The sequence below is a fragment of the Gymnoscopelus microlampas genome (assembly GCF_963454915.1).
Source record: "Gymnoscopelus microlampas genome assembly, chromosome: 6".
In the NCBI taxonomy this organism is placed as follows: Eukaryota; Metazoa; Chordata; class Actinopteri; order Myctophiformes; family Myctophidae; genus Gymnoscopelus; species Gymnoscopelus microlampas.
Genome location: NC_139943.1, coordinates 41,788,521 through 41,811,856, shown reverse-complemented (window position 1 = coordinate 41,811,856; position 23,336 = coordinate 41,788,521). Strand labels below are relative to the sequence as shown.

The following is a 23,336-nucleotide window of genomic DNA, read 5'->3' as shown; positions in this document are numbered from 1 at the left end:
GGGAGGGGGGGGGGGGCAGCATGTATTAGCCACAGCCAAATTAATCGGTTTCAAAAGTTTAAAGTTGAGGACAATTTTGATTTTTTAGATGAAATGGATGAAAGTTGAAAAAGAAGAGGAAAAAAAGAAAGGGGGGATCATTTACACTTGAAAGCTGATTTTGAGCTTTGCTGTCATTAGAGCACTTTAAGTATTTAAGTAGAATTAATATTTTAACATATGACGCGCCTCATCTGTCAGGGGGAGTTGGAGGACTAGAAAGAAACCTGTATACCTTATGTGTGGCTATTTGAACCACTTCCTTTTTGACACTGCCAGGTATAGCGAGCTAGGGTTTAGACATCATTTGACAGCCTGTGAAATGCTGATTGCCTCACATCACAGACTGTAAAAGATGGCATTTGATGAATGTTTGATGCGGTGCAGCTGTAAACACAGTTGGCAGCTGTGACGGCTAGCTTTTTTTGGGGGGGGGACGATGCCTGATGGAATCATCGTCTCCCCCCCCCTCCACACACAGATGAGAGCGTGGACTGAGGGGTCAGTTTCTCTCTGGAGACCACCTGTGTGGAACCAACACCACGGCAGCCAGGGCCATTAACCATAGAATACCAGCACGGCCCAGGCCCACCACCATCATCAAAAGTGTTGTCTTAATTGTTCTTGCTATAACACTGTCTCTCTGCAAAGGGACATGTTTGTTTTGGGAAAGTCTTCCCCGTTTTTTGTGGTTTGTACTGCAGTGCAGTGTGGATATTAGGTGTGTGTGTGTGTGTGTGTGTGTGTGTGTGTGTGTGTGTGTGTGTGTGTGTGTGTGTGTGTGTGTGTGTGTGTGTGTGTGTGTGTGTGTGTGTGTGTGTGTGTGTGTGTGTGTGTGTGTGTGTGTGTGTGTGTGTGTGTGTGTGTGTGTGTGTGTGTGTGTGTGCACGCGTGTGCGAGCGCTTCTGTGAATCGTCGTCTTGTTTTTACTTTGCATCTGTTTTCTCTCTGTTTGAAGAAAAGTTGGAAGGCCTTAACCCATTAAGACCCGAGGCCGATTCTACAAAATGTCTTCTAAATCCTGACTGTTTAAAAAAAAAAAACGTATGTTTCTATATCAGTGGTTTTCAAACTTTTTCATGTCAAGGACCCCCAAAATGTATATGTATTTGGCCGCGGACCCCCCCCCCCATCTCAAAATATGTTGTTCCAGGGACCCCCCCAGAAGCAAAGATTTGAGTTACAAATCTTCGCTTTAAAAATATATATATTCAAAGATTTGCACACATTTTCACGATTTTTCAAAAAATAGCAGATCTACAAGCTCGTAGCGCGGCACTCGGTGCCGCGCTACGAGCTTGTATATCTGCTATTTTTGAATAGCCCAAAGAGATCTTAAAAATGACACACAGATGCGTTCCCGGTCTAAACGGCTTAAAGGAGTGGGTTTTTGCCGTCTCGCGGGGGTTATACTCCTCAACTCCCTAGCTGTTAGAGCTCTCCCAGAGAGTGTTGTTGTGGGAATGTGTCTACTAGCTAGAAGAAGAAGAAAAAAGAAAGATGGCCACGACAACGGCGGCGACGTCTGTGTCCATGGTTTTTTGAAAGTACCGTATTTTATTTAGATATATTAAATATTTAAGGATAACACATGCAAAAAAACCTGCAAACAACTCAGCCATTCCTTCAGATTTTTGACATGGATATTGTTGTTATTGCATCGTCCCGAATGGTTATACGGTGTCACTTGAGGCTCTCCTCCGCTACCATGCATGTAAAAGCATGTTTCCTCTTATTAGCAGGATTAATACGCTTTTTTCCCTCCGTTAATATGGGCCTCATTAGGGCTGGAAAAAAATCCTACTCATTTTAAATATGTTGTATATGTTTTTGGGACATGGGTTTTGGAGTTTAGAAAACACACTTGATTTGATTTAATCTAGCCTAATTAATTTAACTTAACTCCCCCCATTTATTTCTGTTTGGCGTTATGAAGGCAGCATGAGATATAAACAAATACAGGGGGCTTGGGGTGAATGAATAATAGACCCCTGCGCTTTACCGAATAACAGTTCTGCACTTGTAGCATGTGTGCGTGTGCTTTTGTCTTGTGTGCCTCCTCGACACTGTTTTTCTATTGTACTTTATTTCCAGCTCCATGTTTAACCCCATTGTGTGTGTGCCGTCTCATAATGACCGCCCTGTAACACACTCCTCTCTCGCACACACACACACCGTAGTACCGTCATAGTATAGTCATAGAGGACACCTCTCCTCCCCAGGCGGCTGAGCCTGGCCGACCTGTCCGCCCCCTGTGTGTGGCTGTTCTGGCGGGGCCCGGGCCTCGGCCCCGCGCCGCGTTAACGTGCGTGTGAGCCGAGCTGACAGGGAGAGAGAGAGAGAGGGAGGGAGAGAGAGAGAGAGAGTCCGACGCCACTCCCCTCCCCAGCACCTCCTCGGGGGAAAAGACTCGCATGGCAGATCTGTCACCCAGGAGGTCGCTCAGTGTTAACGCTCCCGACACGGATTAACCCGTTTCGACCGGGAACAGCATCTGTGTCATTTGTATAGATTTTCTTTGGGCTATTTAAAAAAAAATAGCAGATATACAAGCTCGTGTGCCGCGCTACAAGCTTGTAGATCTGCTATTTTTTGAAAAAAAAATGTGAAAATGTGTGCACATCTTTGAATATATATACACATTTTTAACTCAAATCTTTGCTTCTGGGGGGTCCCTGGAACATATTTTGAGATGGGGGGTCCGTGGCGAAATACATATAATTTTGGGGGTTCTCGACATGAAAAAAAATTGAGAACCACTGATATTATAGCAACGGAAGTGTTTTCAAAAAACTGTTAGGATTTAGAAGACATTATAGAATCCCCCCAGAAGCAAAGATTTGAGTTACAAACGTTCGCTTTAATAATAATATATACATTCAAAGATTTGCACACATTTTCACGATAATTTTTTTTTTTTTAAATAGCAGATCTACAAGCTCACAGCGCGGCACTCGGTGCCGCGCTGTGAGCTTGTATATCTGCTATTTTTTTGAATAGCCGCAAAGAAATCTTTCCCCGGGTCTCAATGGGTTAAACACTCGTGGCCAGTGCCGGAGCTCCCGGGGTCAGAGTATAGCCGCCACTGACAGGCACCACGGGGCCCTCTGCTGACCGCCCTGCTCCGGCCCCAGCACACTGGCGCAGTTCTCTGGCCCTGGCATGTGTCAGACAGGCAGGCGGAGGAGAGGAGAGGAGAGACAACGAACGAACTGGTCCAGAGTCCTGGCCGCTCCCTGTGAGCTAAATGCTAATGCTCTCTCTCTCTCTCTCTCTGCCTCGCACGGCCGGCTGCTCCTCTTCATAGCGAGCGCTTTGATAGAGAGAGCTCGCTGTGTTGCACTAACTGTGTTAACGCGTCCATAAACTACACTCGGCACCTCTTCAATGGATAACATTATTTTTGCTAATTATAACAGTTACACAACTACATACATACATATATATATATATATATATATATATATATATATATATATATTTATGTGTTTGTATATACGTGTGTGTGTGTGTGTGTGTGCATATATATATATATATATATATATATATATATATATATATATATATATATATATATAATATTCACGCACGCACTTAGACATTTTTTTCTCCATTAATTGTCAGAAAAGACAACATAAAATGTACATTTTGTCTGATATTTAACACAAACATTTGTCTTTTGACAGTTTTTTATTATTAAAAAATAAACTCATACATGAGAAATAAATAACTATAATTACACTGTGCCAGACAAATATAAGGTTTTGGATAACCTCTTTGATTAAAAAAAATAATGAAATAAGCCGTATTTTTGTGTACTCCTCCACACCTCAACTAGCTACATGCAGCGATTACGGCCCTTCCTTCTCAAGAGAGAAATGAGGTCCCCCGTTTATCACTCTCGGCAGAATACAGCCTCTCTCTCTATCTCTCTCTCTCACCCCCTCTCCCTCTCTCTCGCGAGTGGTCTCTCTCTCTCTCTCTCCCTCTCTCTCTCTCCCTCTATTCCTCCCCAGTCGATAAGACTTGAGCTGAGCGTATGTGAAATATTTATTCAGCGTTAGCTCGGAGCGCCGTTAGCCTGCCCACACACTCTACCTGCCCCGAAGAGAAATCTTATCTTCCTCTCTGCTTCCTCTCTCTCTCCCTTCCCTCTCCGACACCCCCTGAAAGCCTGTCCCCACACTGGCCCACGAGCTCACCGCAAATTACATGTCTCATTGCTCTGCGTTTACAGCTACTTTAAAGCCCGCCGCTCCCGGTCCCTAACATGAGCCCTCAGCACAGATTCCAGCCCCGGCTGGGGAAAAAGGAGGGAGAATAAAATAGGCTTGTTTGAGCTGAGCTGTGCCACCAGGCCCCTTTGATTCATTATTAATCGCTCTCTTATTTTTTTTAATGTATTTTAATTGAGGAAGTAATGCAGATTAATTTTGCTGCCCTTGATTTCACCCATAAAAACTATGTCTATATTAGAGAGAAGATTATTCTCCTTTTGCGTCCCTTTAGACTTTTTGTTGTTGTACCTAGTACACACACACACACACACACACACACACACACACACACACACACACACACACACACACACACACACACACACACACACACACACACACACACACACACACACACACACACATTAATTGTATTATTTACTATACTTGTGAGGACATCAAACTCTATAGGTCTAATATTTTCAGTGTTTCACCAGCGCGCAACTTAAGTATCAATGGCAAATAAGTATCAATTGCTATAACCCCTAAAACCCAACCCCTAAATGCCTATAATCCTAAACCACACATTTTTCGCCTTCTTGTATAAGCCTCACTGAAACAATATTTATAAAACAATCATTTCTCATCTGAGGACCAGGGGAAAAAAATCCTGATAATGTCTATTCCTCAGAATTCTACTATACTTGTGGGGTCGTTTGGCCCTCAGAAATATAGTATTACACAAGTACACACGCACCAAGTGCACACACGCACGCACGCACAGACACCCGCACTGACCCCGCACAAACCCTGAAGTCTGTTGTCAGTCTTGTTAACCCATTAAAGTCGGGAACGCATCTGTGTTAGATTTCTTTGGGCTATTAAAAAATAGCAGCATCTACAAGCGGCACCGAGTGCCGCGCTACGAGCTTGTAGATGCTGCTATTTTTGAATAGCCTAAATAAATTTTAAAAAATGATGCGTTTCCCAGCTTTAATGGGTTAAACTCTTTCAGCGTACGTTCATATAAACTGGCATCCGTCCACCACCCCCACGACTGACCCTCATAATACTAGCCGCTACTTTCTTTCACTTTGTTTAGTTTTCCAAGTGCGGCTGAAGAAGAGAAACGGGGTGTTATAGCCAAGATTACATTCTCCTCGTGTGTACCTACCAACCAAGTCTTTAAGCTTTACAGTAAAAACATGTATTTTGTCTTTTAATTAGCAGATAATAAATGATAGGAGAGTAAGAGAGAGCGATATCACTTTAAACTTCATTGTTGTTTTACAGCACTCCGGTAATGTAATTGTATTGCCCTCCCCAGATGCTGTTAGCATCATGCTAATTTTGGCTCATCCAATGTATTATATCTGCCATGTCATTGCGATGCTGCCTCTATTTACTGTCGTTTCGTGTGTGTGTGTTTGTGTTAGCGGGCGAGCGTGTGTGTGTGTTAGCGCACACGCCCGCGCGTGTGTGTGTGTGTGTTAGCGCGTGTGTGTGTTTGAAGCCCTTGGCAACAGCCCTGGCAGTGTGCTGTTAAGTCTGTCTGTCCGTCAGTATAGTCTGGGCCGCTAGATTGGGCCACACCCTTCTCTATTAATCAATTTGCAGGATGGTGGAAAACTCTTAAGTGAGGGTGTCTGTGTCCTTTTGTTCCTATCGCGGTCCCCTCTCTCCCCTCCTGGGAGGTGCGTGGGTGGTGGGGAGCTGCCATGCTTGCTCAGCTTTAAGTTATTTTATTCACACTTTTAATCGCTGAGTGCTTTATTATTAGGTGCCGGGTTTTCTGCTGGCCAGGGGATCTGCATGAGAAGGCGCAGAATGCATTTAGTGGAATCATATTAATGGCACTATAAAACAAATCTGTCAGGCCTGTTCTTAACCCCGCTGGCAGAACGGCTCTGCCACGGGGTTGCCCCTTTTTTCCCGGCGCTTACAGGTGGCTAAGGAGAGTGCATCTCCATCACCTACTCCAACATGCGCTAATAGTTTTATTAACCCTTTAAGACCGGGGGACGCATTCCATGTCATTTTAAAATGTCTTTTGGCTATTAAAAAATAGCAGATATACAAGCTCATAGCGCGGCACCGAGTGCCGCGCTATGAGCTTGTACAGTAGATGCTTTTTTTTTGAGAAATCGCGGAAAATGTGTGCAAATCTTTGAATATATATATATATTTTTAAAGCTAACATTTTAAACTCAAATCTTTGCTTCTGGGGATTCTACACATGTCTTGTAAATCTCAACTGTTTTCTTTTTACTTTTTTCATGTCAAGGACCCCCAAAATTATGTATTTGGCCGCGGACCCCCATCTCAAAGTGTGTTGTTCCTGGGACCCCCAGAAGCAAAGATTTGAGTTCAAAATGTTCGCTTTTGAAAATATATATATTCAAAGATTTGTACTTTTTTTTTTTGTGCTATTTTCTACTGTTTCACAACGGGCGACATGAGGCACGTTTCTCCAGCAGCAGTCACGAATGTAATAGATTTTTCAAAAATAGCAGATCTACAAGCTCGTAGCGCGGCACTCGGTGCCGCGCTACGAGCTTGTAGATCTGCTATTTTTGAATAGCCAAAAGACATCTTAACAATGACACAGATGCGTTCCCGGTCTTAAAGGGTTAATTCATTCTTTTTTTCCCTGCCCCTCTCTCTCTCTCTCCCCCAGACACCCTGCGCATAATCACGCGGACATTTTTCAGACTAAATGGTGTTTGTCAAGGGAGTTTTTTTTCCCCTACATTAGAGACACTCCTTCTAGACGTACAGTACATACTAACACTTGTTCAATTACAAGTCGTTCATTATCCAATTCCTGCCTGTGTGTAAAACCTAAACGCTCAGGTAGATCATTAATTATTAGCGCCCCTTGCTTTTTTTTCTGTTTGTTGCTTTATGTCCTTTTGGTTAAATAAATGACTGTTTTACCACCCATGTAACATATTAGCATTGTAGTGTTTGGGGGTTTAAGGTTTTTCCTTGTCATGTGTAATTTGTTGAGGGATGAAGAGAGTTAAAAAAAAAAGGAAAAAAAAGAAAGCCAGCCGGAGCTCTCAAGACAGAAACGGAGCCTTAACTTTGAGGCCAATTAAAAAACGTGGATTATTTCCTATATAAATTTACACTTAAAGCCTGACAGGTTGCACTTTGTCCACCCGGCGTCCTTTAATCACTCAGCTGCTTGCTAATAAAACATAAACCACTTAGCGCCGGGAATTAGTTCCGTCTCCGTTTCACAGAAGCCTCACAGAGAAATGTGAAGAGACAAGGGGAAGGTATGGCGCTGCCTCTGCTCATTAACTGAGGGATATCTGACAGCAGAGAGTCTCAGTCGTGTGCACCTGAGTGAAGGAATCTGAGAGGCTTTCCCAGATGTTTCCCTCGCCCAGGCGTTTTTTTTTCTCCCTCTTTTTTTTTTATTAGTGTTAACCCATTGAGACCGGGAACGCATCTGTTTTTTTTTTTTTCTTTGGCTATTCAAAAATAGCAGATCTATAAGCTATGAGCTTGTAGATCTGCTATTTGTCGTGCAAATCTTTGAATATATATGTATTTTTTAAAGCGAACATTTGTAACTCAAATCATTGCTACTGGGGGATTCTACAAATGTCTTCTAAATCCTAACAGTTTTTTGAAAGAACCTCCAACCTTTCCATGCCAAGGACCCCCAAAAGGATATGTATTTGGCCTCGAAATATGTTGTTCCAGGGACCCCCAGAAGCACAGATCGGAGTTAAAAATGTTCGCTTTAAAACATAGTATATATATATATATATATTTAAAGATTTGCACAAATTTTCACGATTTTTCAAAAAATAGCAGATCTACAAGCTCATAGCGCGGCACTCGGTGCCGCGCTATGAGCTTGTATATCTGCTATTTTTGAATAGCCAAAGAAATCTACAAATGACGTCCCCGGTCTTAAAGGGTTAAAAAAGCATGTAAATCCTGCACACATGGACTGACACACCGCGAGGGAGGAATTGAGAGGATATTTTCTGACAGGTTTTGGTTTCTCCTACCCTCATTTAAGCACTCAGTTTAGACATAAGGCATTGTATTTTTTCTGTAGGCTTTTATCTTGTCCGCCGAGCCAGAACGCGGCGAGGAGAAGAAAATTTGCATTAGTGGGCGATTATGAATACCTGTGACAGATTCTCTCTGCCGCGGCTCCCTGGGAGGAAATGAATTGGCTCCCTCTGTTGACTTGCACAGGAAGACAGAGACCAAGCAATTAGACTTTAGTGGTTAACCCGTTAAGACCGGCGGGAACGCATCTCTGTTTGTCATTTTTTTAGATTCCTTTGGGCTATTAAAAAATAGCAGATCTAACAAGCTCATAGCGCGGCACCGAGTGCCGCGCTATGAGCTTGCTAGATCTGCTATTTTTTGAAAAATCATGAAAATATGTGCAAATCTTTGAAAATATATTAGTTTTTTAAAGCAAACATTTTCTAACTTCCTAACCGTTTCCTAACTGTTTTTTGAAAAAACGTATGTTGCTATAATCAAGGACCCCCAAAATGTATTTGTATGTATTTGGCCATGGACCCCCCCTCTCAAAATATGTTGTTCCAGGTACGCCCCCAGAAGAAAAGATTTGAGCTAAAAACGGTCGCTTTAAAAAAATATATATATTCAAAGATTTGTACTAATTTTCACAATTTTTCTAAAAATAGCAGATCTACAAGCTCGTGGCGCGGCACTCGGTGCCGCGCCATGAGCTTGTATATCTGCTATTTTTGAATAGCCCAAAAAAAAATCTTAGACGCGTTGGCCGGTCTCAATGGTTTAATGTAGCAGCTTTTGCAGGGAGGGCAAGGAGGTTCAACATTCCTGCTGGGCTCGTGTCAGTTTCCAGGCACATTTCTCCCCCCCCCCCCCCCCCCCCCTTATACGTTTCCCTTTTTTTTTTTTTTACCGGGCGAGAGAAGAGGCTGCGGATATGACAGGCTACCTGTCCGCCAAGCCAGCTGAATTCCTCTGGGGGGTGAAGAGAGCGTCGCTTTAGAATAGCCTCATGGGAACCGAAGGTGACAACGACGGTGACGTAGGTTATTCATAACCGAGATGAGGATCACTGCAGCTATATACCTCTGCGCGCATCATGCATATTCATTGTTTACCTTTTTTTTTCCTTCTCCCCGCCCCCCCCCTCCTCCCCCCAGCAGCTCTAGTTTGCCTCCTGGTACCGTACGTGATTCAAATGAGCCGTTACGCACGCAGATATAACAGTAACATATTGTTCGTGTTATTTCTTTCACATCTCGGTCCATCCCCGCTGTTGTTTCCTGTGTGCGTTTTTTTTTTTTTTGCTCTTTTGTATGTACGCCATCGGCCAGTCTCTCTCACCGTGTTGGAAAAAGGATGCTAAGTGGTGCAGTGGTGAAGCCCAGGGGCCAGCCAGCCAGAGCCCCGGCCCCAGTGTTTGCGTGCATTACTCACGGTTCACGTTTTTTTTCCCCTGGTGGCCATTTGAACCCACGGCGTAGTAGTAGTGTGGCAGTAAGGTAGGTATCCTGGCCCCCAGAGCAACGCGCACGGACGCTAGCGCTGCTTGCTGCACGGCTGCTATGACAGCAGCAGTCTGCTGTTTACAACAAGGCCTCTGCTATTCGGGGCCCGAAGGCGCTGGTTGGTGGTGCTTCACATCCTGTCTGAGGCTTAACTCTTACATATTGTTGTCCTACTGCTCCCTGCTAGCCTCCGGGCTAGTTTGCTGCACTTAATACCGCGCTACGCTATCGCAGCAGCGTTTTTTTTTTTACCATGGGCTATGGTGTTTTCATAAAGTAAACTTCCGACTGTGTTTTGTTTAACTTATACTTTACTTTGAAGACCTGCATTGGATTTAAGGCAAATGTTGCTTTATGTTAAAAGCCTTCTTTGCTTTTTAAATGTTGCTTTAGACGGCGTACTGTAGGATTATTTACGAAAAAAAACAGCAAATTGGTAGTGGGCCGTGTGTGGGTCGTATTGGCACATAATTACATTAATAGATTTTAAGATTCGACTTGCCGCGGGGCACCATTTCTTTTATTTCATCCCGTCAAACCGGCTGCTGGTGCGATCCTTCCCTCCTCACACACACACACACACACACACACACACACACACACACACGCACACACACACACACACACATTCCTGATCATTTCAGTCGGCAGACAGACTCATTAGGCTGTCACTAAATGGGTTTAAATACTGCTGTCCAATTAGTGCTCTGCTGTGAAATGCGGTGGGGTGTTTGTGCGGCGCGCTTAGCACCACTCCTTTACAAGAATTATGAGGGATTACTCATTCAGTGTGATCCATCTTATTTCTCTACCAGGGGTCTTGGCTTTTCTCAGTATCATCAGCCGTGGAGGGGGTAAACGTTGCATATGGGCCCAGTCAGACAGCCCCAGCCCCAGCCCTCGCCCCGCTTCCAGCCCGTATACAAGGATTTGATGTGCGCTTCTTTAAAAAAGACAGGATGCCTTGTCTAATCATGTCTTATACGTTCCGTTCGGCAGTGCAAGGCGACGCTGCCAGCATACTGTGTTATGGGTGTAAGTAAAATAGGATTTGAAGACATTAAAAGTTGTCCCCAAAATGTCTATCACTTTTTTTTAAATAACGCCAAGAGTGGAATCTGTTGCCCATCGGCTGTGTAAGGCTCAGTGGCTTTGCTCTAGTCTGCTGTACTTGGACCGTTGCATGAAGCCCCTTATAGCTTATTTCTTTTGTCCTTCCTTCCTTTTGGGTGGGTGGGGGGGATTGTTTGAGGGAATACTAGCTGTGGTGTTCTTGCTGGTTGGTTAAGGACGGGGGCCACGTCTTTGCCATGCAGCACGGTAGCGTTAATTTAACTCATTAAGATCCGAAGCCGATTCCACAAAATGTCTTCTAAACAGTATTCTGAAAAAAAAACGTATGTTTCTATATCAGTGGTGCTCAAACTTTTTCATGTCAAGGACCCCCAAAATGATGTATTTGGCTGCGGACCAAAATATGTTGTTCCAGGGACCCCCCCCAGAAGCACAGATTTGAGTAAATAATGTTCGCTTTAAAAGAATATACGGTACATATTCAAAGATTTGCACACATGTTCAAGATTTTTCAAAGAATAGCCAAAGTGTAAAATAATGCCTTTTTTTTTGGCTCAAATAAAAAAAAATGACACAGATGCGTTCCAGGTCTTGGCGGGTTAACTCTGAGTGTAGTAACTGCGTGTGTAATAATAATGAACTTGACTGTGCCTGTGTGCATCACCCATATTAAAGCCTGTCGTGTCCCATTTCCTCAGGTCTTCCTGCTGACAGTGTGGCACTTTGAGCCCTTCATGCTGCCCCTCTTCCTGCTCCTCCTGATTGGCTGGAACTATTTTAAACTGGGCTCGGGGAAGGCCAGCTCCACCAACAACCTGGACCTGGTGAGTGTGCTATACTCACTTTATAATACACACACGCACATACAGTACACACACACACAGCTCTGTAGACCAGTGTTGCCAGATTCTGTGAGAGATACAAGCAACCCCGGGTCTAGGAAAACAAGCCCAAAAGAAGCGACTAAGGGTTCACATGAGCACTTTAAACATTATGCATCGGCTATTTGAAAATAGCAGATCTACAAGCTCACAATGCGTCGCGATGCGACGCGTTGTGAGCTTGTAGATAGGCTATTTTCGAATACAATCTTGGGGGGAAATTATAATAAGCAGATCTGGTGGCAACACTGCTGTACACATGTGTACAGTAGAACACATGTATGTCCGCCCATGTTGCTCACCCACACAATAACAATAAGTCACACATTAGCCACTGAAACCTGGGTGTGATGTCCCTATTTCATTACAGATTAAAATGTGCATTTTTTTATTTATTAAAAAAAGATATACGTATATTTTTTTTAAATCCCCCCAAAAATAATTTTCAAATAATTTCCAGAATTTTCAGCAGTGGTTATATATATATATATTAGTGAAATATGTATTAACTGGTTGACTGTTACATCTTTGTACACACTTCTGCAGTCAGCTGGACAGTTTATGTTTCCTTTTGTTCTTTTACATAACCTACAACACGAATACATTTGAAACGTACGTATATTATATATTATATGAGCTATAAATTGTCTAGGGAGCAGACCACCACATTTCCCAAGGGAATTTGAAATAATAAATAAATGTTTGTAGTGTATATTGATAATACAGCAGCTTCATGATTGCAAAGACAGTGAGTGCTGTAGCTCTCCATCCACGGTTATGGAAATGAAGTTTGTCCTCAGCCACAGCGTCTGTGAAGGTTAATGCTGTTCTGCACTCCAGACTGTCCTCCCAATCTCACTGTGTTGTATAAAGCCATCTCCATGGCCAGCTAGGGGGGCCCCGGCCCAGCCCACCGCACAACATGTCCCCCCCCTCCTCCCCAAGAGCAGCGGTCCCCCCCCCCCCCGCCCGCCCTAGTGATTGTGTTTGTAGCTGCTGGCAATGATGCCGTTCCATCCTGGGAAATGTTAACTCATTAAGACCGGGAACGCATCTGTGTGTGTCATTAGCAGATATAATAATAATAGCAGATATACAAGCTCGTAGCGTGGCACCGAGTGCCGCGCTATGAGCTTTTTCAAAAATAGCAGATATACAAGCTCATAGCGCGTCACCGAGTGCCGCGCTACGAGCTTGTAGATCTGCTATTTTTGAAAAATCGTAAAAATGTGTGAAAATCTTTGAATATATATATATTTAAGCGAACATTTTAGCTTTTTTGAAAAAAAATACATTGCTATAATCAGTGTTTCTCAAACTTTTTCATGTCAAGGACCCCCAAAATTATACGTATTTGACCACGGACCCCCATCTATGTTGTTCCATGGACCCCCCAGAAGCAAAGATTTGAGTTAAAAATGTTCGCTTAAAAAACTTATATACATTCAAAGATTTGTACACATTTTCAAGATTTTTGTGCCGTGCTATGAGCTGTAGATCTGCTATTTTCTTTGAACAGCCAAAGAAATCAAAAAATGACACGCGGATGCGTTCCCGGTCTTTAATGGATTAAAGCCCAGGCCTCACCCTCATATCCAGTGCGGGGGGGTGGGGGGGGGACTCTGTCACCTCTCGGTGACCCCACTGGCCGCAACTGACACAACTCTGTTCCCAGGCAATGTCACAGCGTGCACCACAACCAGGTCAGGATGACTTGATGTAAAGTGATCTAGGCAACCAGCATCCAAATTAAATGTTGTTCTCGCGCTCTCGCTCTCTCTCTCTCTCTCTCACTCTCTCTCTCACAGACTCTCTCTCTCAATCTCTCTCTCTCTCTCTCTCTCTCTCTTAGACTCTCTCTCTCCCCTCTCTCTGTGTTTCGGTGGTGCTTATGTTGTGGTAGAAATGAGATTGCTTTGCTGTGACAGTGCCGTTGTGGAAGGAAGGCCCTCTCTCACCTCTCCTTTTGTGTGAGGTCAGCCCCCGTGATGCAGTCTCTATGGAAACGGGCCTCTCCCAATAGGGGTGTATGTACTAGGAGGAACATTTCATTACTAGGTGTTTGTTAAAAATGCTCCAGTGCCCACATGTGTGCTATGCCGTCCATTTTGAAAACATCTCCCATCTGCCCTTTTATTTCTTTCCTTTAGGAGAACAACATGGGCTCGGCGGATGATGAAGAGGAAGATGAGAAGGTATTTTACATTATACATCTCTACCGCTTTAAGGGATATTACATTTAACTCTTTGTTTCCCCCCCCTCTCAAATGTTTCCGTATTAGTCTTTGTCTATCATTTCAATGAATGCCTACTTTGTTGTGTTTTTTAATAACTTGCATTTAAACCAACACACAAGCATGACAGCCAAGTGGAAACTCAGTGGTGTAAAGTAACTAAGTACTGTACATTTACTCAAGTACTATACTTAAGTACAATTTTGACGTATTTTTGAGTGGTGCCAGCCACTCCTACACTTGACCGTGTGTGTGGGTCCGTCCGTCCGTCCGTTTGAGCACGGCCTCAACAGCTGCAGCTGATTGCAACACAATGATGCAACCAGTTACACTACAGTAATTCAAAGGCACCACTCTCTTCACACTGGGTGTGATTTTTTACTTTACTTGAGCATTTCCAGTTTTCAGTACTTTTACTTCTATTCCACTACGTCTCAGAGGCAAATATAGTACTTTTACTCCACTCCAAACCTTTAGTTACTAGTTACTTTTCAGATATAAATTATGATATCATGAAACATACGTCAACCACTTCAGCGCTATTTTAAACCTAGGCTATTTGAAAATAGCAGATCTACAAGCTCACAACGCGTCGCATCGCGACGCGTTGTGAGCTTGTAGATCTGCTATTTTCAAACATTTCAGTACTTTTACTTTTGGTTCTTTAACTATAGTTTGATGCCAATACTTTTGTTTTATCAATACTTTTACTCAAGTAAATTTTGAATTCCGGACTTTTACTTGTAACAGAGTACTTCTACATTGCAGTATTGATACTTTTACTTAACACATTGGGTGCCAAAACCGTATATATACTGTACTTCTTTCCTTCACAGCACCAGGAGATATCATTTTTCGAAGATTTAGACTTTAATCCACTTCCTGGTTAACTTATGACTTCAAAAGCCTGTATCTCGGCTCCTGTGTACTTTTTCCAATGTATTTTTGACTATTTTCAACTGGCTGCAACTATGGAACGGATTACCGAATGTTTTTAATTTTTTCCCCCCGATTGTACGAGACCTCTATGTGTGTAATGAGGGGATCACCGTGAGGACGGTGATCACTGAAAATATTTTGTGACTACTTGAAAAAGGTTCAAAAATGGTTAAAAATCCAGGCACTCAACATACACTTTTTTCATAAAACTCTGGCACCCCAAGTGTTAAGTAAAACATGCGAGTACTTTTTCCACCACTGCGAAGACTGTATTTTGTTCAGCAAATGTACGAAGAACCCATTGTCCACGGTGCGCACGGACGTGGGCACAGTAAAATCTATGAAACTCCTCTACAGTACCACCAAGTAAAGCTTTATCTATTATTTTTCATGACAGCCGTAGGAGGAGTTCTACTTGGGACTTTGGCACAGTTACAGTGAACAATATTTCTACAGAAGCTCTGTTCTAGCCCCAAGAATAGCATATTATTTTCATGCATCCCCTAAATGAGGACAACATCTATGAAACCCGTAATAATAGCATGTGAACAAACACTTCTCCATTCAGCACTTTAAATACTGTTCCACTGGGTATTCAGTGTCACTCTACAAATGTGCTCCGCCGCCATATCCCGGCCCTTTGAAACTCTATAAATCAACGTTAAGCCGTTAAGACCGGGAAACGCATCTGTGTGTCATTTTTTTTAGATTTCTTTGGGCTATTCAAAAAATAGCAGATCGACAAGCTCGTAGCGCGGCACCGAGTGCCGCGCTACGAGCTTGTAGATCTGCTATTTTTTTGAAAAATCGTGAAAATGTTTGCAAATCTTTTCAATATATATATTTTTCAACTCAAATCTTTGCTTCTGGGGGTTTTTACAAATGTCTTCTAAATACTAACAGTTTTTTGAAAACAAAAAACTATGTTGCTATAGTATCAGTGGTTCTCAAACTTTTTTTCATGTCAAGGACCCCCAAAAATGCCATGTATTTGGCTGCGGACCCCCATCTCAAAACATTTTTGTTCCAGGGACCCCCCCAGATTCAAAGATTTGAGTTAAAAATGTATATATATATATATATTCAAAGATTTGCACACATTTTCACGCTTCTTTTCCAAAAATAGCAGATCTACAAGTAAGTACAGTACGAGCTTGTATATCTGCAATTTTTTGAATAGTCAAAGAAATCTTAAAATGACACAGACGCGTTCGCCGGTCTTAAAGGGTTAAACGGCATCATTAATTGAAGTTTGCCTGGCGTTGGGTATAATAGCAGCCTCTGAAGATTTTTTTTTTGCAACAGACTTGTCTAAATGGGATGATTACAATGAGAATGACCTTTGCCTAGCAGAACAAATCAAGCTAAGTGCAGTAAAGCAGCAGTAAAACTATTCTATCCCAAAAGGTTATCAATCATTTTCACAGTTTGTTCCGTCACGAGGAATCAATCATAATCCCGTCATCTTTTTTCCCAGCGATCTACTGTAATCTGCCCGACGATAACCTCTCTTGAAAACCAAAAAGCATATTTAACCCATTAAGACCGGGAACGCATCTGTGTGTCATTTTTGGGATTTCTTTGAGCTATTCAAAAAATAGCAGATCTACAAGCTCATAGCGCGGCACCGAGTGCCGCGCTATGAGCTTGTAGATCTGCTATTTAAAAAAAACAAAAACACATTGTGAAAATGTTTGCAAATCTTTGAATATATACTGTATATACATATTTAACTCACATCTTTGGTTCTGGGGGTCCCTGGAACAAAATATTTTGAGGGGGTTCCGCGGACAAATACATAACATTTTATGGGGGTCCTTGATATGAAAAAAGTTTGAGAACCACTGATATTATAGCAACAGAAGTTGTTTTCCAAAAAAAAACTGTTTTTCTAGAAGACATTTGTAAAATCCCCCAGAAAAAAAGATTTGAGTTAAAAAAGTTTACTTAAAAAAATATATATTCCAAGATTTGCACACATTTAATTTTTTTTAAACAAAAATATCAGATCTACAAGCTCATAGCGCGGCACTCGGTGCCGCGCTATGAGCTTGTATATCTGCTATTTTTGAATAGCCCAAAGAAATATGACGTTGAAGATGCGTTCCCGGTCTTAAAGGGTTAAAGCGGTACTCTAGAAATTAGACCTCCCCACGGCACCATATTCAATTACGCTCATCCCACTGGTTTTATACGAAGAAGGAAGGAGTTAACAGGGATGTGTGTTATTGCTCTATGGCGATGGAAAATGTGGAACTAACACAAAGCCTCCGAGCGGTGACCCCTGTGCGCCGCAACGTCTAAGCCTGGGATTCATATCCATGATAATGTGCTCGATATATTCTGTTGTGATGACCAGGGGCTATATATGGAAGAAATGCAAGTCTCTGTTAAAAAACACCAAATCCTATCTGAAAGGATGGTGGTGTATAATTCGCGGATGAAAACTCTCACGATGGTGTGCACACGGCACGCACGCGCAAACGTGGCGAGCTGCGTGTGCTAGTGATAGCAACCAGGACAACCTGGTGCTCAAACAATCCCACTGGTTTGTATGAAGAAGGAAGGAGTTAACAGGGATGTGTGTTATTGCTCTATGGCGATGAAAATGTGGAACTAGCGGAAAGCCTCCGAGCGGTGACCCCTGCGGTAGCGCGGCGAAGCTAGTACTAGCTTGTACTGTAGATCTGCTATTTTTGAAAATGTGTGCAAATCTTTGAATATATATATTTTTTTTTAAAGTGAATATTTGTAACTCAAATCTTTGCTTCTGGGGGGTCCCTGGAACAAAATATTTTGAGATGGGGGTCCGCGGCCAAATGCATATCATTTTGGGGGTCCTTGACATGAAACAGTTTGAGAACCACTGATATAGCAACATACGTTTTTGGAAAAAAATTATTTAGAAGACATAAAAATATATATTCAAATAGTTGCCCCAAAAAAAATCATGATTTTTCGAAAATAGCAGATATACAAGCTCATAGCGCGGCACTCGGTGCCGCACTATGAGCTTGTATATCTGCTATTTTTGAATGGCCAAAGTACAACGTAATGGTTAAAGCGGTTCAAATCGGTTCATTGGGTTAAAATGATATTTCCGCCTCTTAGGATCATTATCAAGGTCTTTACGCGGCTGCAAAACCGCTTTATGTACCTCCCGTTCATAATAGAGATGTTTTGGCTTGTTTACTTTTATTGTAGTTTGAAAAACAGCCGTGTTTTCAAAAGACTGTCAGGTTTCTCTGAATACAGTGCAACGTGTTGCAGAGTTCTGCACTGGCCTCCTTGAAGCTTTTTTATTTTGAGAGGTTTCTCCGTGAGCCTCCACGAAGCCCTTTGGCACTCGAGAGGAAATGAAATATCTCCTTTCATTTACTAATTAAGCAGTCGCCTATGTTTGTTTAAAAGCTGTCAGCTTTAATTTAAAGTGGCTTATTTGAAAGTCTTGTTATGGTCTCGCTGTCACTTGCATGTGATATCACGCGAGCAGATCAAGACGTGTTGCTTTACACCTCCTATCAAAGTGTTCTTTAAAAAATATTTCGGGGTTAAAGAGTGATCAGTGTTAAATATGACGACTTCAAAGGCACCAGCCCATTTCTCTGGACTTATTTTTTTTCCTCCTCTCCCTCCTAACACGCGAGCGAGTGCAGGCTTTTTTCCCTCTGAGAAAGGTTACGATTACCACTCAAATATGTTTTTTTCTTCTTCCCCCCCCGGTTTCCTCCCCTTGAGGAAGGAGATATGTAAACCTCAGTCAGAGCACACGGGGAGAGAGAGAATGTGAAGGCATGACGTTAAAGAGAGACGAAAGGCGAGGGCTGTGTTACAGCGGGAGTAATGCGGAACAGATCCCGCATCCTCTGTGAACAAATCTGTCCTCGGGGGAAAGAGACAGCTTACAAATTATGTGTGGGCAAAGTGACTTCCCTTTGGCCTTAGGTATCAATTGTGTTGGATAGACAATATTTAATCATAACATAAAGACACAGAGAGAGGGGAAAAACAAGTCCATAGATCTCCGACACACAAATGAGCGCGGGGGAAGATGAAACACGCGTCGTGCCCCGTTGCCCCCTTGGCTTGGCACTAGCGCTGGTCGCGGGGGCAGAGCTGCTCCCCCCGGCCCCGAGTCCGGCCCTGGGGGGAGATAGGGGGGGTTGAGGAAGGGGGGGGCCGGGGTGCCAGACTGAGCCGGAGGGGTTACTCCTATCTGTCACCCCGTGGACCGTGGTCACCTTGAGAGCACCAGTCAGACAGACTGCCCGTGTCATAATCCATGGCCCCCCGCATTAAGGAGAGATACCACACACATACACAGACTCCACTAACGTACTGTTTAAAAGGGCTGTGTGTAGTGAGAGAGTCTGTTTTGTGTCGCGTGTCAATTTGTCCGCTACGGTTAGCTTGTTTGTGTGCCATACAGGAGATGATATCCCCAGGAACACAGGTGTTTGTCATTAACCAATTAAGGCCCGGGAACGCATCTGTGTAGCCACTCTTTAACCATGTTTTTATACGTTGGCTATTCAAAAATAGCAGATATACAAGCTCGTAGCGCGGCACCGAGTGCCGCGCCATGAGCTTGTATATCTGCTATTTTTGAAAAATCGTTAAAAAAATTGCAAATCTTTGAATAAACTGTATACTTGGAAGCGATTTTTTTTACTCAACTCTTTGCTTTTCGGGGGTCCCTGGAAAATAGTTTGAGATGGGAGTCCACGGCCAAATATATATCATTTTGGGGGTCCTTGACATGAACAAGTTTTAAAAAAAACTGTTACGATTTAGAAGACATTTGTAGAATCCCCCAGAAGCAAAGATTTGAGTTAAAAATGTTTGCTTTTAAAAATCTATATTATATTCATAGATTTGCACGCATTTTCACGATAAAAAAGAAATAGCAGATCTACAAGCTCGTAGCGCGGCCGCGCTACGAGCTTGTAGATCTGCTATTTCTTGAATACCCCAAAGAAATCTAAAAATGACACACAGATGCGTTCCCGGTCTCAACGGGTTAAGATGCGCTCTTCTAGCCTTTGTGGGTGAAAAAAAAAACATTCACCAGAACACATTCACTAAAGCTTTGAATGAATATTCAAATGTGGTGTCTTTTTATTCAAATTAAAGCAGTGTTAAATGAGCTTTTTCCAGCTCTTGATAATGCCCCACATGCCTGCGAGAGAAAAACGTTTGCTATTTACCTTTGTGCTGAGATCAAATCTGTTCTCCATTAGAGCAGCTTAAAAGGAAGGCTTTTTACAATTTCATCTGAAATGAGAATATGATTTGACACAGGTTTTCTAATCAGAAGACATTTAGGATTCATGTAGTCCGTCCCCAGTTTGCAACCCTCCTTTTCATTTCACTGGGTGCCGTTTTATTTATTTATTTTGTTTCTCCAGGCAGAATTATGCACATTTTTGTAACCGTCTCTGAAAAAGGGAAATGAACAAAGATAAAGGGAAAAAAAAATCTTCAAATGAGTAATGTAGGAACGGTTTCAGTGTTTTTGTTGCTAAGGAGATGGAAGATTTCAAGACTCTTTAGGGGAGATGAATAACGATAATGACGAGCGTTCAGCTTATTTGATGCATACTTCACAGTATATCTTTTGGTGTGTGTGCGCGTGCGTGCGTGTACGTGTGTGTGTGTGTGTGTGCGTGCATGTTTGTTTCTTTTATACAGTAAATGAAAGGCACTGTTTTGCTTTTTTTTAAATCCTTCCTAAGCTGAATTTCTGGCTAAATGTACCTTGCGTACAGTATGTCTGTTGCAGTTAAATAACGGTTCATATCTCTTATTAGATTTGAATTCTAATTTGTGTAAGAGAGGGGGGGGGGGGGTCTTAAACAAGTTTAGATGGAAATATGAAAGGCGATCCGAGCCTAACTGATGATGTTCCATAACCAGCCCAGCTCTCTATGCGTGTGGCTCTCAGGGTCCATCATGGAGCTACACAGACAGACACAGATCTTAATGGCTTTTAGCCGCGACTCAAACAGTGGTCCCTCTGCTTTCAATGAGAAACACTGGCTAAAGAGCTCGATTAGCACCTAATGTGCAATTTAAGGATGTTTCATGGGCATTAGAGAAGTGTTGTACTTAGTTTGCGTGCGGGCGGTGTCACGCACCGAAAACAGGCGACGTACAAGCACCCTGCGTTGTGCGTTGTGTTGTGAGCTTCTACTGTAGATCAATGGTTCTCCAAGTGGGGTCCGGGGACCCCCAGGGGTCCTTGGGGGGGTTCCAGGGGGTCCCCAGCAAAATGTGTTAACATAGCATCACAATGAATTTAACCACTTTTAACCTTTTATACTTTGGCTATTCAAAAATAGCAGATCTACAAGCTCATAGCGCGGCACCGAGTGCCGCGCTATGAGCTTGTAGATCTGCTATTTTTGAAAAATCGTGAAAATGTGTGCAAACCTTTTGAATATATATTTTTTTAAAGCGAACATTTGTAACTCAAATCTTTGCTTCTGGGGGCCCCTGGAACAAAATATTTTGAGATGGGGGTCCGCGGCCAAATACACATCATTTTAGGGGTCCTTGACATGAAAAGGTTTGAGAACCACTGCTGTAGATGAGCTATGTTTGTTCGGTGCGCGACACGGCCGCGCAAACAAAATCTAAATGGGTCGTTATTAAGCAGACGTGGAAGGTTTCCCTGTGTCCCGACGCGGCTGTGGTCTGTATAGCAGCAGGATGCGTTAAAAAAAAGGCCACTGATCCTCAGTCACTCCCCTGCACTGAGACCACAAGATGTTAATCTCTTTTTGCTATCTCAAAGGAGGAGGGCATATTTGAGATAGTTTCTCCTTTTTTGGTCGAGGAGAGCGGGCTGAAACATCCTACAGTGTCTGTCCAGATCCAAGCAAAGCCTCCGGTGGGGGGGGGACGGGCTCTCTCTGCTTAGTGTGGGAAGAATTGCTCCCTTTCCTGTGCCTTTTTCCTGCAGAAGGAGGACGGGGGTCTGACAGTGGGGAGTCTCTGTGTGTTGGCAGACGGAGTGTTTTCCCAGGGGCTGCCTCATGAAGCCTCCGATAAAGGCATTCTGTCTGGACGCTGTCAATGCACACAGGGCTGCGGGGGCCTCCTCCGCCTTATAACACAAACATATAGACATCCTCAAGCCCTCCTGTTAGAGTCCGTCAGACAGCTCCCCCCCTACTACCCCCACGCTCTCTCTCCTCCCCTCCCCCTTTCACTCTCTCTCCCTTCTTCTGCCTTCCTCCCCTCTCTGTCATCATTCCTGTCATTATTTCCTCCTTTTGATGTGAGTCTTCTCAGCACTCTTTTAGCTTGCATTACTTGTGTGTTATCTTGCAGTCACTCCTCTCTCTCTCTCTCTCTCTCTCCCCCTCTCTCTCTCTGGAAGGCTTCATCACCGGGTGCACTCTTCAACCAGCAGCCAGCACTCTTGTGATCACATTTATTTAATTTCAAGGCTGAACCCTCGCCACCCCCACACACACACACACGCGCACACACACACACACACACACACACACACACACACACACACACACACACACACACACACACACACACACACACACACACACACACACACACACACACACACACACACACACACACACATAGACACTCACAGACACACAGAAAGACATGCATGCGCGCGCACACACACACACACACACACACACACACCGCTAACCACCTTCTTGGGCCCATTTCTCAGCGTTAAAGTATAAAACTGAGGGTTTTTACTGTGTGCACATACTAGTATACTAAAATACCAGTGTCATTTCACACCTGGTCATTTTGGCCACATGGCCGGAATATGAAACGAGGAAAATACTTCTGTATGTACAATATGTACGGGTATGCTTGTTGTTAAATTGGGGAAAACCCACGAGCAAACCTTGTTGCCATTGAATCAGAAAACATCCGGTCATTGTTACAGTAATTTAACCCAAAGAGTCTTAAGTTAACACATTAAGCCCTGAAGCCGATTCTACAAATGTCTTCTAAATCCTGAACTGTATTCTGAAAAACGTATGTTTCTATATCAGTGGTTCTCAAACTTTTTCATGTCAAGGACCCCCAAAATGTATTTGGCCGCCGACCCCCATCTCAAAATATTTTGTTCCAGGGACCCCCCAGAAGCAAAGATTTGAGTTAAAAATGTTCGCTTAGAATAATAAAATAAAACAAAGATAGCAGATCTACAAGCTCGTAGCGCGGCACTCGGTGCCGCGCTACGAGCTTGTATATCTGCTATTTTTGAATAGCCAAAATGTAAAACAATGCTTTTTAGCTCAAATCTACAAATGACAAAGATGCGTCCACAGGTCTTAAGGGTTAAAAATGAATAGCTTGATGCTTATGGGTCTATTTGGTTCCATTTGTACACACGGCCGGTTAAATGAACACTGAGGATTTTCCTGTGCACTGAGG

General features: G+C 43.1%; 1 protein-coding gene across 2 annotated transcripts in view; it reads left to right on the top strand.

The window, feature by feature from the left end:
- The window catches only part of mctp2a (multiple C2 domains, transmembrane 2a), a 65,124-nt gene that overhangs the window by 31,028 nt on the left and 10,760 nt on the right, over nt 1-23,336 (top strand). For both annotated transcript variants that reach the window (XM_084060660.1, XM_084060661.1), the window contains exons 19-20: nt 11,554-11,679; nt 13,887-13,931. In XM_084060660.1, coding sequence (XP_083916786.1) covers nt 11,554-11,679; nt 13,887-13,931 — 171 coding nt within the window. The remainder of the gene's footprint in view (nt 1-11,553; nt 11,680-13,886; nt 13,932-23,336) is intronic.